The sequence below is a fragment of the Gastrolobium bilobum genome, unplaced genomic scaffold (genome assembly GCF_033153095.1).
Source record: "Gastrolobium bilobum isolate Gb01-03AN ecotype WA unplaced genomic scaffold, APGP_CSIRO_Gbil_v1 utg12132, whole genome shotgun sequence".
NCBI lineage: Eukaryota > Viridiplantae > Streptophyta > Magnoliopsida > Fabales > Fabaceae > Gastrolobium > Gastrolobium bilobum.
The window spans coordinates 247983-267590 of NW_026899550.1; the positions used below are offsets into that span (position 1 = coordinate 247983).

A 19608-nucleotide genomic window follows, 5' to 3' on the forward strand; every position below is an offset into this window, starting at 1 on the left:
TCTCCAGCACAGAAATTGAATATGTTCATTGTTGAAAACAAAAAAATAGACTAATTTTGTCAAATACTGTTTTTATCCATTTATATTTCCAGATATAAAATTTTAAAAAAATTAATTCCAACAAAATTGTCATGCATCCCTTAAAAATTTTCAAAATTTGTTTAAAACACACCACGACAACTACGAATTCCTGTAAATATTAATTTGTACATAATCCTTGATGAGACCACCTCACAGACTAAAAACGGCAAAATATTAAAATGAACAGCTGGAAGATTATATTAAAGAAATTGAAAAAGAAAAAGATTAGGTAAATCCGTAAAATACTAAATCGGCAGGTGCAAATTAGGTTAAAACGTAAATTTGGAGAAACATATTAAAGTAAAGTGTATATCATATTAAAGATGTAAAGTTATGTTATTTTAAGTGAGAGAAAGAGATAGATAAAAAAGAAGAGAGAGTGGATAAAAAAATATAAAAGTATGGGTCTCATCTCTTTGTGAGAGTGAAATGATATAAATTATGTCATTTAAAAGGATAAACATTTTTTCCTTATTTTTATTGGGTTTTAATAGGAGAAACTTTTTAAAATTTTATTTCTTTTATTTATCATTGTTATATTGTAACTCTGACATCAAATTATTATACAATGTAAAAATAATATTAAAAATAATTCTTACGTGTAGAAATAATATATATATATATATATATAATTTTTTTTTTTATAACAATAATATATATTTTTATCTTTCATGTGTAATTGTGAATTGAATGACTAAAAGGAGTAAATCAAGAAAAGTAATGGTTCAAAATTTAATAAATAATAACATAATAACAAAAGTTGTAAAAAACTACGTAGGTAGACAAAAAAAAACATTAAAATAATTCGGATAGTTTGATAAATATTATTATTTTCAATTCAGAACTCTTAATTATTATTCTAATTTGATTTTAGTATTTTACTATATTATAATTCTGTTTTGATAATATTATAATATTAGAAACGAGGAGAATCAAATGAAAAATATATATAAATTAGTTTAAAAAATAAAACGTATAAATGAAAAAAAAAAAAAAAAAAAACATAATTTAACCGTAGAGCAGGAACAATTAAATGTTTGATCAGGATGACAATAGATCTGCACTCCCTCCACCTCCGAACCACCCTCCACCTCCGAACCACCCTCACCGACACCCAATAGTATTCGCTTCGCCTCGTGGCTGTATATTATATATAAAATTATTATTTTTAATAAATTTACTTAATATAATATTTTTTATATTATAAAAAATAAAATTATTTTTTACACATACATAAAAATATGTGACACTCATATTTTTTTTTTCTTTTTTTATCTGATATGATCCTATATGAATTTTACACACTTTTATATATTTATAGGAAAATAATTTTACTCCCTGTAACATGAAATATATTAAACTCATCTTATTAAAACTTTAGGTAAAAATAATAGTCGATCAAATAATAGTATAAATTTTTTTCTTTTATTTTATAAATATTACTCATATATTATTATCCGAATTATTACTTAATTAGCATTGATTTTAAATTTTAAGATCTCAATACAATGAAGCTTAGAAGTTTATTTTTGTCACACCACTAATTGTTCTCTTTTTCATTAATTTGAAAAGTAAAAACAATTTGACTGGGAGATAATTTCACCCGATGTCATTTTATTTTCACTGTAGTGATCTATTTCCAATCTTTCCTCCCCAATGTAAGAAGATCTTAATTTTTTTTTCGTTCTTAAATCATTTTCACACTAAAAACGAGGAATAATAATTTAATAGATTTTAATATCTCTTATATTATATGCGATAAAATTATCTTTTACATATATGTATAAAAAAAATGGGGATATTCTAACTACCAAAAACTCTCACTACTAACTTACTACCCATCACATCACCATTGGATTAGAATGTTAAAAAGTTTTTGAAGAGAGAGAAAATGTTAATCTAATGATAATTAGATAGGTAATAAATTGGTAGTGAAAAATTTTGATAGTTTCTTCGTATAAAACAATGTATAAATTTCATATTTTTTTTATCTTCTTTCACATGAGTCTCACACAAATTTATTTATATATAAAAGATAATTTTATTTCATACTAACAAAAATCGATCCCTAATTCAATTCATGTGATGTGATCTCATCTTAGTCAATTTATACTTATTTTGATTACAAATCTTAGTAACTTTCCAGTGTGAAATTGTGCATCATAGAAGGAGAAGCGCGTTGCAGTGCCTGCATAAATTAAGACACGCTAAGATATCTTTCTTCGTCTTTTTCTTTCATTATCTCTCTATTCTGTTCAGTTCTCCATCCATCTAACTATCATTATACCAAGATGGATTCCCAGAACAACACCGCCGAATCCGGATCCGGATCTACACCCACAGTGACCAACGGTGACGTTGCTCCGCCGCGCAAGGTGGCATTGATCACCGGAATCACCGGTCAAGACGGTTCCTACCTCACGGAATTCCTTCTCAACAAGGGTTACGAGGTGCACGGACTCATCCGTCGCTCCTCCAACTTCAACACCCAACGCATCGACCACATCTACGTGGATCCTCACAACGCACACAAGGCACGCATGAAGCTCCACTACGCCGATCTCTCCGACGCCTCCTCCCTCCGCCGCTGGCTCGACACCATCCTCCCCGACGAGGTCTACAACCTCGCCGCGCAGTCCCACGTCGCAGTCTCCTTCGAGATCCCCGATTACACCGCCGACGTCGTCGCCACCGGCGCCCTCCGTCTCCTCGAGGCCGTCCGTTCCCACATCGCCGCCGCGGGACGCAGCCACATCCGGTATTACCAGGCCGGGTCATCGGAGATGTTCGGGTCAACGCCGCCGCCTCAATCGGAGAACACCCCCTTCCACCCGCGTTCCCCTTACGCGGCGTCGAAATGTGCTGCGCACTGGTACACGGTTAACTACCGTGAGGCCTACGGGATCTTCGCGTGCAATGGGATCCTTTTCAACCACGAATCGCCCCGTCGTGGCGAGAATTTCGTGACCCGGAAGATAACCCGGGCGGTGGGTCGGATCAAGATCGGGCTTCAGAGCAAGCTGTTCTTGGGGAATCTGCAGGCGTCGAGGGATTGGGGTTTTGCTGGGGATTACGTGGAGGCTATGTGGCTGATGCTGCAACAGGAGAAGCCAGATGATTATGTTGTGGCCACGGAAGATTCACACACAGTTGAAGAGTTCTTGGAAGTGGCTTTTGGGCATGTGGGTCTGAATTGGAGGGATCATGTGGTGATTGACAAGAGGTACTTTAGGCCTACGGAGGTTGATAATCTCAAAGGGGATGCTAGCAAGGCTAAGAAGGTGCTTGGGTGGAAGCCCAAGGTGGGTTTTCAAGAGCTTGTGAGTATGATGGTTGACCATGACATTGAGATGGCTAAGAAGGAGAAGGTGCTTGTTGATGCTGGCTACATTGATGCTCACCAACAACCTTGATCTCAAATTCTTTTGGGTCCTCCATTTTTTTTTTTAAAAAATAAAATAAATTTGTTTTTTGGGTTTTTAGATAAATGTTGCGTAGAATTTCAATCAAAGATGGGTTTTACTGTTTTTGTCATACAATGCTGTTCTTTTAAATGATTCATCATAGCTGACATCTATGAGCAGTTTACTTGTTGGTGTTGGAGTTGTTGTTTTGTAGTTTTTCGTTGCCAGATTTTTGTGTAAGCCCGATAATTTATTAAATCTCAATATCTCTACATCCATTGTCTGTGTGGAAGCTAGAGTGCTAACATTTATGTTCTTTTTTTTGGGGGGTAATTAATCCCTGTTCTTTCTACTCCTTCCGCATTTTTTTATAGGCTTCAATAGAACAGTATAGACTATAATGGACCACTGCGGTATACATAATATGTGCGTGTTCAAATTGTACGGGTGTTCTTAATTCTTATCGAAGCCAAATCGGCTGAGTGGGGTTTAGTGAGTGCTAGTTGGGGCTTGTGTTTTTCGAGTTGGGGTTTCTGGGTTTGAATTTGGGGTGATGACGCAGGTTGTGGGTCATGTGAGTTTGCTTGATCTACTTGTCCTTCGAGATAGGGTTGAATCTGATCTGGATGATAGGGGAGTTGAATCTGATTTGCTTCATGGCTTTGTCATGTGCTATGATTTTTGTAATCTGCTTTGCACTTGTTTTTATAATATTATTTGTTTCTTTTGGTTTTGATCTATGAATTTTTATCACCTAAAATCTCTTTATAATTATGTCTTATTTTAACATGATAATATTATCTGAACAATCTCACGATGAAATGCGAATAATTTCAATAATGGAGAGATTAACCATCGTAAGGGAAAATTTATTCTCGCGCTATCTAGTTAAATAATAATAATAATAAAACCAAGCCGATTTGATTCTATTCTTCCATCAACACCCATAAAAATTATACGCTAAAAAACAGACCGGTTCGTATTAATGATCATGACTTGGACGTTTACCTTTAATTTACAATTTCTTGTGTGACACTTATTCTCATGGCTTTAGGAATCATCATATTTACAATCTGGATCCTGTGAGAATCTTCTGCATGTATTGATGTGTTTCGGACGCAATATTTGATAATTTACATGTACTACTTTTTTCTTCTTTTTTTATTGGATCTACCTTTGGAATTATAGATGTGATTGTGTACATATTTATTTAGGTACAGTTTTGCACACAAGAGGATACATCTTTATTTCTTTAACATACATTGTTAAAGACATAATTAGCAAAATGTCGCACAATGACAAGACCATGCGCGCATTTTTTGCTGAAATTACAATTTTCTGCAACTGAAATGTCGAAAACTATAATATGAACTTTTCGAAAACCCCAACCCAAAAAAGACAACGATTATATAAAATGATCACTTTACATCTAATCATGTGTCGTGTTATGATATCTTTTCAATTTTTTCAATCCAATTAGCAACCAAGCTTAATGTGTGCGTGTCGGTGATGGGCATCAAAGTTCCCTTGTATACAAGCATTGTAACATGGGGGGATTGCTCTAAGGTTGCCACGACTTAGATCTCAATTAATGAAAAGCTTCATGCCCACCATCCAAACTATGGCCCACACAAATTTAGTCAACCATGTGAATGTGATCCAACCTTTCTTCAGACTCTCAAGTATCTTAAATTAGATAAGAATGCAGCAGGCTTCTGAAAATATGAGCACGAACCAAACCTGTTAATCTAACTATTCTTCTGCAGGAGGTTGACTTGTTCTTGACACTGTCTGCAAACTAGATGAACTTAAGCCGATTTCTTGATCAGCCGTAGCAATTGCAAAAGGTTTGATAGATGAACGGAGAGATTCAGGGCCCTCCGCTGCAATTCTCTTGCACAATGCATCGCAGTTACTGATAACTTCTGTCAGCCTTCCTTTGAGCTCTCCTATTTCCACCTGCAATGCATGAACTGCATGCACGTTCCAACACAAAGTTAACACATGTTCACAAGGAATCACAGAAGTCCGTAGTCCCCTATCTAACCAGTAATTCACCCATACCAATGCAAACATCATGACAGACATGCAAATGAATCAAGATTTACGATTTCGTGAGCAGTGAAAAGCCATGAAAGAGGGAATATTCCCTTTCAATTTAGCAGATTAGGAAAACATGTGTTACAGTGTTACTCGCTGGCCTATGAAGTTGAGAAGCCAGGTATTCAACCCATTGTTAGGACTGGGTCTGATAGTTACCTCCTGATAGATGTTGTGAAGTAGTCTTCATTGTGGACATTGAGTAATTAAACCGCTGAAGAAGTTTGATTGCCAAAGCATCTGCAACTTCTATTCTGTTTTCTATCTCCTCCTGCAAGAATTGTCTCCATTTTCAAGGCATATATCATAACTTTCATAAATCAGAAAAAAGGAACACATGTCAATTTTCTTAAGGAGTCAACAATGTCTTACATATCAAAACAACAATTGACACTATCTAATATTATAAAACAACATTAATACAATAACAAAAATTATTGAAGGTTATTCACAACATAGGAATTTTACATTCTGAAGTTATTTCTTTCAGTTTGATAACTTTTTTTACAAATTAATTATACAAGTCACTTAATGCAATTTTTACTAGAAATATTGATCAGGCAGTTATCACCAAATAAGGCTTTAGCATTTTCATTTTCTATTCTCCAAGTATATAACCAATTCATTAAAAATAATAATGAGAATTAGCTTCAGGATTCAAAATCTCCTGCTAGAAAAACCATATTAATGGTTTTGATTATACATATCTTGTTCACAATCATTCACTATAAATCTTTACATAGTAAAATAGTTAGAAATATGGCAGAATCAGTTTTACCCAGCGTGGGAGGGGGAAACAGGCTAGTAGTTTTAGCTATATACAAAAATTCCACTAAGGTTGAAATCTAAGAATGTGTTTGAAGTCAGTTCTTACCGTCTCACCATTTTTTTAAGAGATACTAACCATTCACAAATTGAAAAGAGAAGGTAACACCATAAACAACACATCAAAATGAATCTTGTACTGGATTCTGTTAATCCCACTAGTACTATGTATTTATTGGCATGAAAATACCCAACTTGAACACAAATTCAAGAGTATACATTACATATGCCTCCCCTTTCCAAAATTAAACTTTTTGTTGCTTAAATTTCACATGCTAAATTAAAGAGCCCTTTAAGTTAACTTCTTGTTTAAAAAAGTTAACCCAACGGTGAAATCAACACATATATTAGAGACATGTCTATCCCTTGTTGTAGTTACTAACTAGCACCATGCGCATCTGCTGGAATAACTGAACAGTGCCTATTCTAAATAGCAAATATACCTTAAGTCACTATGTTATATCTAACAAATGTAGGTCAACCATATACTATATTTAAGTACAAGTCAACTACATTCACTTTATTATAAGTAAATGCCAGCAATGTTTATCATATAACTCAAAATCTTAACTGACACTCTTGAGGGTATTTTCGTCTTTTCATTATAAATTAACACTGCTGGTCCCTTCTAATAGCGGAGCAGGAGTTTTAGGTTTTGAAAACAGAGAGGCCAAAAGTGTAGGTATGAGTTCGGGTAGGGAAGGTTAAGTAATTCACTTTAATTGAATTTTACATGTGCAAGGAAAAAGTTGCCTTTGGTGTGTGAGTGTATTCTAAGAAGTTGAATCCAATATTACATGAAATCAGTAAAATCACTGAACTATTCTTGTATTAAACAGACCTGTCTTTTGCTTATCTCTTGGGCCTTTTGCTCCTGCCAATCACGGTACATTGAGAAGAGCTCCAGAAGGACATTGGGATTCACTATAGCTGTTTCAGACATGAAGAGAGAGCAACTAAGTATTGGCCCAAATAGAACCGTTATTATCAAACGTGACCCATAGCATACAACAGAATGACCACAACTAACATGATATATCAGCAAAGGGATGTATTAGGACTTAAATGTGACTGAAAAACCTGAAGCTTAAGTGCATCACGGTGTTTCTGAAAACCAACAAACTTATATACGAAAACTATAAAAGTCATCCATCACAATAATGAGCAATTGTCAAAGCTGTAATCTAGCATGACATATCGATGCTGTCAGCTCTGATCTGTGAATTACGATGGGATAATTATTGGTAAAAGGTTTCATAAGAAACAAGAGATTCCTCAAACTTCTACAGATGTAGACTTGGTAGATTTGAAGCATGAACTGGGAAATTATCTATTTTGGACTGGTGGTCTAGGCCTTTTATGCAGCCCATTTCCACTCCTACTATAGGACAAAATATCCTTATCACCAATATTCTCCCCCTATTCCGTACAACCACCTTCCACTACCTACATATGTGCTTGACACTACACACCCACACAATCTTCACCTGCAGTAACCGTTCATTCATCACACACATTGCAGAATATCGTCACAACTATCTATATATGCACGGTTCACGCCATAAGGCGAGGACTTCACATCTTTGGTCTTTTACACTCTTCACCTCTTGCATGCACTAGCCTGAGCACCACAGTTTGCAGGTGAACCCACCACCCCCTCTCTACCATAATACATGGTGGAAAACACCCACTTGAGCACCTCAAATTGACACCATGGAGACCAGATTCAGCCCATGTCCAGTCACTCCATCTCGGGCCGAAAAATATCCTTGCCAATGTTATAACTCATGACTATTTATTTGTGCTTTTTTAAGAAAAAGGCACTTTAAAAAAATGTTTCAAAATTTCTAAATAATTTAAGTATTTTGAAAAAGAAAAGTTAAAACCCATGTAGCTTTAATGCTTTTCTCATAAGCTACAAAGAGTAGCTTCTGGAAAAAAAAATATTTCATAAAGTGTTTTTTTCAAAAACTTATCCAAAGGCACCCTAAAATCTGAAACCTTTTTTCTGAGGTTATATATTCCCCAACTAATGTCCATTAACTAATTAATAGCGTGTATTAAGAGGTAAAGCTCACGAAAACCCCTCAAAGAGATAATTATTTTTTGTATCTCAACAGAAGCTATCTAGAATATATTTAAGTGACAACCAATCAATATATAAACTGGGAGAAGATAGAACTCTATGTTCATTTTTCTTAAAAAAACAACTATCCACATCAACAAAATTCCCATTGTTTAAGTAAAGATGGCTTGAGCCTGGGCAATGATATCTTCGTTACTTCAGTCATTTTAGGAAGAGAAATTTCCACCGAAAGGAGCAGCGCTAGATGCATAAACGATGCCCATAAGAAAATATTCTATTGTTAGTAAAAAAAAATAGAGAGAGAGAATATTTCAATTGGGAGCAAATATGGTGCAGAGGATATCAAGATGCAACAAGCCAAATGGTGGCAATGATTCAGAGATTGGGGGGGCTCTATAAGACTTGAAAAATGTAAGAACACATAACATAATAAGTGATTAGAATAAAATGAAATAGCATTTGAAGATGCAAAAGAATAGCACAGTCCATGTACTGAGAAGTTGCAAATATCAGAAACTAAGGAATGATAGAATCATTCAGGCATAAGAGATCACCTGGAACCGACGATGAAGGCTTCCTCACTAAAATATCAGTTAAGGTACCCTCTGTTGGGGGAGACGTTAATATGGGCGGTGTCTACAGTGAAACAATTAAGAGATTCAAACCACATAGACAACTAATCAACAACGAACCCTCTAAACGACAATAAGGATTGGTTTTTTCATATTTAAAAAAAAAAAAAAAAAAAAAACATACGAGTTTGAGAGATTTGAGCCGCTCTAAAATGGGGTCAGAGGCTTCCGATCGCTCGGTTACGGTGGTGATTTTGTCATCTGGCGTCTTCAGCCATGACAAATTAAGAAAATTCAGTGAATCAGTAAACAATTAACTAGAAAATAAAGACTTTTTTGGAATCCAGCGGCAAAAAAACTGATGGAATTGAAAGAGTTTTACCTGTCCGCTTGAGAAAGTAGACTCTGAAGCGCCCATGTCCTGTAATGCGGTGTGGAATTGAGCTCATAAATCAAAGTTTAAACCGAAGCTCTCACTCACAGATTGGGGAATTTGGGAATGGGGTGCTGCGAAAAATAGTGAACTGAAACAATAGTTTACGGGAAAGCCTCACGATAAAAATTTAAAACAAAAATATTATATTTTCTTACGGGAGAGATTATATTCACAAATTATTTTCACTTACTAATTTTTTATAACTATTTTTTTCTTCAATTAAAATTGAATTAACAATTGTAAAATGACATAAAATAATTAAGAGATGTTTATTTAATTTTGATAACAAAAAAAAATGATTGTAATAATTCTAAGCAAAAATAAATTGTAAATATAAATCCATCTTTTTATTAATTAATTATATATTTTTTATTTTATCTCCTTATCATAATTCTTTATTAAATATTTATAATAACTTTTTTAACAATTTTTATCGACAAAATAAGATTGGGAGAACACCCGTCTGACACCTCTTGACAAGACAAAAAAAAAATGTCAAAAATGTTAGGGAAATTATTTTTCGAGTAAACATCCTTTTTGTCTCTGGCAATATTTACGAAATCTTTTTTAGTCCTTGACAATAAAAAAGGACTAAATTGGTCCCTAAAATTATAAAAAAAGAGCCACGTTAGTCCTTATGTCAACTCCTCCGTCACTAACGTGGCCCTTTTTACATACTGTTAGGAACCAATCTGGTCCTTTTTTACTGTCAGAGACTAAAAAGGATTTCGTAGATATTAGCAGGACCAAAAATAGTATTTAGTCTTATTTTTCACATTGTTATGCCAAGAGTTGATAATTTTTAAGATAACCCACTAATACGACACCAACTTCGTAAGGAAACTTCATATTTGGGTCAATCTTATTTCAATTTGTGTTGGTAAAAATTGAAGAAAAAAAAATTGATTCACATTAATCTTTTAAAAAGTTATTTGTGTATTATTATATCAACATAACATCATTAAAATAATATTGAATATATATATTATTTGTGTCCTATCATATTTATTCGTACAATAAGTGACATTGTGATTGACTGATTATTTATGTGTTATCTTGTCAACTCACAAAAATATGTGAGTCGCGTCAACTAGAATTGTTCCCTTGCCACGCTTAAAGTTTGTTATCGGCCCAACAGAACACATTTTGGCTCAATCCCGTTTGCTACAAGATTCTTCCGATCTGGTAAACCCCTTTTGACTAGAAAATCAAAACTCAGTTTGAAACTCTAATACTTGCTACTTCAACAGAGGCATCTTCCTAGTTTAGAAAATGCTAAAATTTGAGAAAATAAATTAGGCAGTTGGAAGAAGGGCATGGAGGGAGTAGATGGAAGAAGAGAAAGAAAGAGAAGCAAGGAAGAAGGTGAGGGAGCATTCTGAGATCCGCTATTCCTCTCCCTTCCGTCGAACTCGCTCACCACTTTGTTTCTCACTTCTTTTCCGTCGCTTGGAAGTTTCTCCACACACAGCTTCCTCTTTCAACCCCATCCCTCCCTTGCTTCTCATCACACTTCTTTCCACCAGGTCCTTTCCGCTTTCTTTCTTTCTTTCTTACCCATCTGTCATTTTTTTTTTCTTTTTTATCGTCTACCAGTTAGGTGCTCCTTTGTGTATATACGCATTTCAAATCAGTTTATTTTTTTTTTATTTTTTGGTATCTGTTTCTTGATTCTTGAATGTGCATATGAAAGTCTTGGATGGATGAATTCATACTATTACGTTTGTTTTGCTCAATTCAATTCTGTATTGCCGTCTTTTTTGTATTATATATGCAATTTTTGGCAATTAGAGTAGTTTTTCAATGAGGTAGATGGTTAAGATGAAAAAAGCAAATCCTCCCTTAACTACCAAAAAAAATATTTGAGACACGAAGGAACACTTGATTTTTTGCCTTCCACAGGAAAAAATTCTGGCTCCACCCTTGAATAGAAGAAAGTAATTCTATGTAACTAGACGTGTCCCGTGTATCGTAAGGCGATTATTAATTAAGGAATATTATTTAAGTGCTTTGAACTCTAATTTTATATTATAAATAAGATTTGAAATGTAAGTTTTATTGAAATTGATTCTATTTCAAAATATCAAAATATAAATCATTAAAAACATAGGTATTAAGTCATCCTTAATAACCAATATATATATAAATGGAAAAGATATTTTTTATTTTAAAAAATATAAAATTGTGTCATTTTAAGGGCCCGCTTGGATGAGCTTTTAAAAAAATAACTTTTTATGCATCGCTTTTTTTAAAAAAACTTTTTTTAAAAGATACAGTTATTTTACGTTTGGATGTATGATCTGAAAATCATTTTTTCATAAAAAAGTTGTTTGAATGTTAAAATAAAAAAACAATTTTTATATATAAAATTACAATAAAGGACAGATAAAATAGCATGATCGTAGGATAAGGAGAGATAAAAAGGATATGATAGGATAATGTTAAAATTGTATTTTAAAAATTTATATTATCCTTTTTCCAAAAAAAAATTATATTATCTTTTAATTTATGCTTTTAAAAAGCAACCAACTACTCGCTATAAAAAAAGTAACATTTTAACTTTTATTTTAAATTTTACTTTTCTTAATATCCAAGCATCTAAGGGTGCGCATGACAACCTTCCCGGAATCAATTTTTTTTTAATTTCTGTTACTGAGAACAGAAATGGATAAAAAACTCGTTTGGTAAAATCGGTTTATTTTTTTGTTCCCAGGATAAACCGGATTAATTTTTGTGCTGGGGAACAGAAAAAAGAATCAGAAAATTTATGCCTTTTTGTTCCCAGGCACAAAATGATAAACAATTATCTCCCTTAATCACTCTCCATCTCTACCATCATCACTACCACCACCACCACCATCATCCCAACACGACCACTGTCGCCGTTGTCGTACCACTAGTGCTGTCGTGACCACCCCCACCACCACGATGCCACCGCCACCATCACCACCACATCCACCCATTACTACCACCATCACCACCACGACAGCTACCACCGCTGCAACCACCACCACTATCACTGTCATCGTCACCGTCACCACCACCACCATAATCGTAACTACTGCTGCCACCACCACCACAACACCACCGCTACCATCACCACCACTGTCACCAACCACCACTATCATTGTTGCAGTCACCATCGACATCGTCGTCATCGTCGCCGGCCCCAACCACAACACCATCGTCACAGCCACTACCGTCACCACCACCATCGACATCATTACACCACCCCGCCACTACCACCACCGCCACCATCACCACCACCACCACCACCACCATTATCTCCATGATGTCATCACAACCACCATCACCAATGCCACCAACCACCATCCTCACCACCATTGTCGCAACCACTGTCGTCGCCTCCATCACCACCACCACCACAACGCCACCGCTACCATCACCACCATTGTCACCAACCACCACTATCATTGCTGCAGCCACCACCGACATCGCCGCCGCCACCAACCACCACCACCATCGTCGCAGCCACTACCGTTACCACCACCACCACTGTCACCTACCACCACCGCAGCCACTGCCACCACCACTACCATCTCCATGATGCCATCACAACCACCACCATGCCATCGCTACCATTGTCGCCGTCACCAATGCCACCAACCACCATCCCCACCACCATTATCACTGCCATCGCCGCAGCCACTGCTGTCACAACCACCACCACTATTATCACCATGTCACTGCCACCACCACTGTTGTACCGCTGTCGCCACCACTAGTACCACCACCATGCTACCCCCGCCACCACCACCACAACCACACCATATGGAAAGGAAAGTGATGATCTGAAAATTTTTTATATTTAATAGTAATTATTTTTTATTATATTATTTGTTGTGTTATCAAACGCAATTCTCATTCTCGAAATAAAAATAGATTATGTTATCAAACATATTTTTTTCTCAGAAACTGTTCCAAGGAACATAAATAGAAAAGAATTGTTTCTTTTCAAAAACAGTGCTAGGAAATAGAATGGTTGTCATGCACACCCTAAAAATTTTCAAAATGACTTTTATTTATAAAAAAAAAAAAACAACTTTTTTAGGAATAAAAGTCCATCTAAACGGGCACTAAGTGAGTAAAAGACATAATTTAGTATTTTTTATTTAAAGTTTAGGTTAAAAAAATATTAATTTTCTCTCCTATGATTTTCATTATTTATGTCTTTTTTCAATTGAAATAACAAAATTCAATTTTAAATTATATCTATATATATACGTATAGGGAAAAATAAATCTTATGTTGTAGGAGAATTCTAATCTCATGTCATAGATACATCAAGTGTGGGATCTATTTATTCAAAAAAACAAAAAAAGAGTTACACACCTTTTTATAATGTGCGTAAGAAAGATTTGTTTTCTAATATAACATAAAAAAAAATAAACCCCGTATATATATATATATATTGAAAACATGTGAGAGTGATAGTTGTCCTAGTAAATTGGGTAGTGACGCCACTAGTATTGCTTGCTATTTCAACCGGCGGGGAAATGTCCAAACTCAATATCTAGTTTTTTTCTCTATTTGAAATACGGGTTTTATTAATCTCGTTTTACATAAGATAATTATCTTATGTTATAAAGATAAGATGAGTGGGTCCCACTATTATAAGAAAAAAAAAAGGTGGGGGTGCAAAAATCGAAGTAATAGAACATGAGAGAAGTTATCTTAAGTGAAATGAGAGTAATATTTCCCTTAAAATATATTCTTGTTTTCATATTTTTACGCCAAAAATAAACTGGTTTGATGAATTTATATTGTTGTTTTAAAGTATAAAATAAATAAAATTTTAAAAACTTTTATTTTAATATATAGTCAATATAAAATGTTACACTTTATCTTTATAAATAAAAGAGTAAATACCCTTTTTGGTCCTCAGCAAATTTTACGAAGCCCACTTTAGTCCATAGCAAATAAAAAGGCTATTCGTGGTCTCTAAGAAATTCAAAGTGGACCCATTTTAGTACTTTTGAGGGACTAATATGAGTTTTTTTTAATTTTGTGAGGGACCACGATCTTAATTAAATGGGTCCATTTTGAATTTCTTAGGGACCACGAATAACCCTTTTTATTTGTTAGGGACTAATCCGAGCATTGTGAAATTTGCTGAGGACCAAAAATAATATTTACTCTAAAAAAATGTTTGCATGGAATAATATGTGCTAAATTTATTTTTTTTATTTTGTAAATAAATAATTTATACGTTGTAGAGTGATCTTCACAATTACAACAGTGTTGATGAATCAATTTCATATTAATAATTGAACCGAAGGGTTCATAAATGTGTTTTGTAGAGGGTAAAATATGTCAATTTAGGGATACTCTGTATGGACCAAGGTTTTGCAGAAGCTTTCCATGTATGTGCATCAAGGGAGAGTGTGTGTGAGTTGCTAGAATGTCTCTGCATAGAAGCATAATAATAGCTCTCTTGGAGAATAGAGAAGATCATTCTTCCATGTGTGAGATGGTATTTAGAGAAGGATGTCTCGGTCAAGTGTGGGAGAGAGAATGTCAAGAGTTGTTACCTAGCCAGCCTAACATTTTTAGGCTAGGCATGCTGAATCCACTGTCCATGTACAGAAGTAGCAGTGCAGTGGGGAATGAATCTTATACTAATGGAAGAGCCCTCTAGGAGATTCTAGATGCGAGCTTAGATATTGGACCTAGGGGTGTTCAACAACTGATCCAAACTGATTCAAACCGCGGTGACCGAACCGAAAAACCAATAACCGAATAAACCGAAAACCGAAAAACAAAAAACCAAAAAAAAACCGCAAATTTTAATTGGATTGGATTGGTTTTTGGATGGGTTGATGAAAACCGATCCAATCCAAACTGATCCAATATATTAATTTCCCTCTACCTACTTGGATCTTTCCTTAATCGTAGTCTAAAAATTTCTAAACCCAAGACCCATTAACCCATTATCTAAACCCAAGAAAAAATCTAGTCACATCTCATCAATAAAATTTTATCTTTGTAGAGCTTCATATCTCATTGGAAGAAAAAAAATCATATTATAATTTACTAATGCTTTTTTATTTCAATTTTTTTTACAAAGCCAACATATACAAAAGATGTTATTTGTACAATAATCATGAAATAAATTTTAGGATTTTCAAAAAATCGAAAACCGATCCAATCCAAACCGAAAAAATTGGATTGGATCGGATCGGATTTGGAAAAAAATCCAAACCGAATAGATGATTATATGATCAAACCGAAAGGATTGGATCGGATGATTTTTACTTCCAAAACCGATTCAATCCAAACTGCGAACACCCCTAATTGGACCCAATGAATTAAGTCCAAAAGAGGTTTGCCAATACAACAACTATGAGGAAAAATAAAAATAAAAGATACAGTGCATTGTGTTTTAAATTTTTTATTATATTGTAATAAATTAATTATTAATCGAACCTAAATAAATACGTAATTGTGTAAAGAGTCAAAACCCATGCTTTTGGATTTTTATTATTATTATTATTTTGTAAACTTGATGTTCATTTTTATTTTTGGGGGGGGGGGGGGGGGGTGAATTTTTATTCTGTTCTTTTAGAATTTTATTTGGTCTTGATTCATTTGGTATTTTTTTCTAACACAAGTAATGCATATATGTTTTAAACAACTTCCTTTACAATTTTTTAGGTTCTACAGAATACAAGACGAGGAAAGGCTTTGCGAAACATTGACCTGCATTTGTTTATTTTTGTTGGTGGTGGTAAAAAATTTAGGATACATCCGTTGCATGTAATTGTTGTATTGAACTCAGCACGACAGTATTGTATCTTTATCAAGATACAAAAATAAATTTTGGGATTCTAAAAATTTATACAGTATTTATCAATATATCATAATAGAAATGTACTATTATTGCACTCAACTTCAGCACGATGCGTGCACCGAAAATATTTTCTCTTAATGGCTACCGTTTGATATGATTTAACCCACATTGTAATCAACTCTCTCTTAGCATTAATCCTACAAAAAAATTTGGGTGAGAAGCGAAGCACCTGAGAAGAATATAGAAGAATAAAATCAGCAAGAAAACACACTCTTAGTTAGTTTCCTGTTTAGGCTGAGATGGCCAAAAGTCAGGATTAGATAGCACCGTTGGCATTCCAATCCATAGCCACAGCCACATTTTCACTTTCTAAAAACAACGCTAATATTCACGCCACGTGTACGTTCAAGATATCTCTCTGCACAAGCTGGCAATCCTCGTGCCACTGTCCCCACCAATAGCACTCAACAAAACTTCCAGCAGGGATCACTCCCTCTCTATTTATAAGAGAGAGATCACATTCCAGAACTATCAGAATTCAGAACTCAAAGTTTACGCTAAAAACCTGCTGCTATTCTCTCTGTGTGTCTATTATCGGAGATGTCTGCTGCCGGAGAAGGTGATGGTCCCGCCGTCGAACTAAGGGTGGAGGAGACCAAAGCGATAGAGGAGACTAAGCCAGTGAAGGAGAAGAAACCCAAGGCTCCTAAAGAAAAGAAGCCCAAGCAGGCCAAAACAGCTTCACATCCTCCATATTTTCAGGTTACTTGCATATTAAATTGATAGCGCATGATTTGCTGCGATCGTTTTTTAGGGTTAAATTCTTTGTTGTATTCACGATGAGTGTGTGATTTTTATTTATTGGTTCGTTATTTGTTTTGCAGATGATTAAGGAGGCCTTGTTGGCTCTGAACGAGAAGGGTGGTTCAAGCCCTCACGCCATAGCTAAGTACATGGAAGAGAAGCACAAGTCGGTGCTCCCTGCGAATTTCAAGAAGATTCTGGGCTTGCAGCTGAAGAATCAAGCTGCGAAAGGGAAGCTTGTGAAGATCAAGGCTTCTTACAAGCTATCTGAAGCTGCGAAGAAGGAAAGCAGAGCCAGTGTCACGAGGGGCACCACAGAGAAACAGAAACAGAAACAGCGCCCAAAACGAAGCAAAGTCACAACTGCCGCCGCCGCCACTCCAAAGGGCAAGAAAACCGAGGCGGTTAAGAAGGTTGGGCCGAAGAAAACGAAGAAGGTGTCTACACCATCGAAGCCCAAGCAGCCCAAGTCCATTAAGTCTCCTTCCAAGAGGGCTAGGAAAGCTACTGCTGTTGCCGCTTGATGTTGGGTTATGATATGGTTCTTGATTAGGGATAGTCTATTATATAACATACAGCTGTTAATATGAAAAGTAATGTCCTATCCCTTTTACTGCACAATCTTAATGTAGAGTTCGCTGTAATATGGGATCTAATGGAGCTTAGTTTGTTTTTGTTTTGAATCATCCTTTTGTTATTGAGTTGCTTCTTGTTCCCTTCTTTTCTCGCTTGGCTTTGCGATGAATATTCTGGAACGTGGAACGCTCTCGTGCACGTCACCGTAGAATATATCTTTTTGAGTAAATTTTTTTTTGTTCGTCGGAAAATTTACGATGTCCTTTCTACCAAATAAAAAGGTGGTCCTTAAAAAATTCAAAATGGAACAATTTAGTTGAAATCGTAGTCCCTTACAAATTCAAAGAAGATCTATCTCTAAAAGAATTAAAATAGATCTATTTTGAATTTTTTAGGAATTACGATAAGTCTTTTTATTTGTTAGGGACTAAAGCGGGTATAGTAAAATTTACTTAATTTTTTTTTGTAATATTGAAGAGATTCAAACAACGTACTTTCCTTGTCATCTCTGTTTAGTTTTCATGCGCTGGCTTATCTATGATCATTTGCTACTGTTGTTGGAATATATTTACTGAGCTGTGTTACGGACACTATCGTAGGTGTCATTACAGTGCATCTAATCTGAGGTAAATTTTGATGGTATCTCTTCACCGCCCAATCTCGTAGCATGTTCCGAAGGCTAAAGAGATTTTTCGTTAAAAATTGTTAATTACGTCATCTCCATAAATACTACGGTATGACGCGCAATCGATTTTATTTTACTTTTTCGCCGTCCGATCATGTGGCAAAACATTCAAAACTAGCAAAACTACGGAAAACAAGTTATTTATTCTAAAGCAGGAACGACGCGTGGTGAGGAGCTGCACCTGGACATCCCGTCTTTATAGAAATTAATTTATAATTAAATTATAAATAAATGATGCATTAATAATATAGACATGCATCTTTTTGAATTTGTAAAGAGAACGGATAAATGACGCAAAATTAATATTGAATGGCGAATATTTTTTTTATATAAAAACATTATGTTTTAATGCAATTAAAATATTTTAAAAAAATATGAACAAAATTGAGTGTTTTTCTAATTATAGCAAGAATTTGACGTATTCTTGGTTTACTTTTTAGACATTATATATATAAATATATATTATTTAAATCTCATGTTACATTAAAATAATATAAAATAAGTGGTTATAATTTATTTTGTATAAAATAAATGATTTCGTATTTATTAAATAATTACGAATATTATTGCCATTTTTTTTGAAAAAGAATATTATTGTTGTTTGTTTATACAATATTATTGACATATTATAAGCAAACAACAATACAACAAATATAACATGAATTATAAATTATTACAAATTACACCACAAGAAATATCATATAATGGTATATTACTATAAATAACATTTCAATAAACATAACATAAATTATAACTTATTACAAAGATATTACACATGTTAATATTTTTTTAATGATTATTATGTAGATAATAATTTATTATTATATTATTATATTTATCATTGATATGATAATGTTGTTTTCCATATAAATAAAGGGAAATGACTCATACCTCATTATTTTAAAACAAAATTGAGTGAAAATCAAAGAGAAAATAAAAGAGAATTTTGGGGAAAATAATACTTAGAATAGGAAAAGTAAATTTTGGAGTAAATACTACTTCAGTAAAATAATGATATATTGTAAAACATTGAATGATCATTTCTTTTAATAGAATATGAGAATAACGTCTATCGTGACATAAGTTCATGTGAAATGATTTCAACGGTTCATATACAAATCAATGTTTATGGAAAGCAAATTAAGATGGAGAGTTACAAAATAATTTCATATGAATATGTGTGAGGATTCATTATTGAAACTTTTGGCATATTTCAAGATAGATTGGA

The 19608-nt window shown here is 34.2% G+C and overlaps 3 protein-coding genes across 3 annotated transcripts; 2 read left to right on the forward strand and 1 right to left on the reverse strand.

Annotated features, from left to right (window-relative positions):
• The first annotated feature begins 2266 nt into the window (after window positions 1-2266).
• On the forward strand, window positions 2267-3719 carry LOC133291400 (GDP-mannose 4,6 dehydratase 1). Its single transcript, XM_061489664.1, has one exon. The coding sequence runs from the start codon at window positions 2373-2375 to the stop codon at window positions 3492-3494; it is 1122 nt and encodes a 373-aa protein (XP_061345648.1). The 5' UTR covers window positions 2267-2372; the 3' UTR covers window positions 3495-3719.
• Window positions 3720-4726: 1007 nt separating this feature from the next.
• On the reverse strand, window positions 4727-9604 carry LOC133291406 (uncharacterized). Its single transcript, XM_061489671.1, has 6 exons — window positions 9451-9604; window positions 9253-9336; window positions 9051-9132; window positions 7252-7340; window positions 5745-5856; window positions 4727-5458 (listed from the first exon to the last, which is right to left on the reverse strand). The coding sequence occupies exons 1-6, from the start codon at window positions 9484-9486 to the stop codon at window positions 5238-5240; spliced, it is 624 nt and encodes a 207-aa protein (XP_061345655.1). The 5' UTR covers window positions 9487-9604; the 3' UTR covers window positions 4727-5237.
• A 7232-nt stretch (window positions 9605-16836) lies between these two features.
• On the forward strand, window positions 16837-17820 carry LOC133291397 (histone H1). The gene is made up of 2 exons (XM_061489660.1): window positions 16837-17077; window positions 17200-17820. Exons 1-2 carry the CDS (start codon window positions 16916-16918, stop codon window positions 17641-17643), a joined length of 606 nt encoding a protein of 201 aa, XP_061345644.1. The 5' UTR covers window positions 16837-16915; the 3' UTR covers window positions 17644-17820.
• The last annotated feature ends 1788 nt before the right edge of the window (window positions 17821-19608 follow it).

Coding starts and splice junctions, on each gene's coding strand:
- LOC133291400 (XM_061489664.1), top strand. CDS start 2,373: ATGGATTCCCAGAACAACACCGCCGAATCCGGATCCGGATCTACACCC.
- LOC133291406 (XM_061489671.1), bottom strand. CDS start 9,486: ATGGGCGCTTCAGAGTCTACTTTCTCAAGCGGACAG. Junction 9,133..9,252: donor GGCTCAAATCTCTCAAACTC/GTATGTTTTTTT, acceptor GTTTCACTGTAG/ACACCGCCCATATTAACGTC. Junction 7,341..9,050: donor GCCTTCATCGTCGGTTCCAG/GTGATCTCTTAT, acceptor TGTCTGAAACAG/CTATAGTGAATCCCAATGTC.
- LOC133291397 (XM_061489660.1), top strand. CDS start 16,916: ATGTCTGCTGCCGGAGAAGGTGATGGTCCCGCCGTCGAACTAAGGGTG. Junction 17,078..17,199: donor CACATCCTCCATATTTTCAG/GTTACTTGCATA, acceptor TTTGTTTTGCAG/ATGATTAAGGAGGCCTTGTT.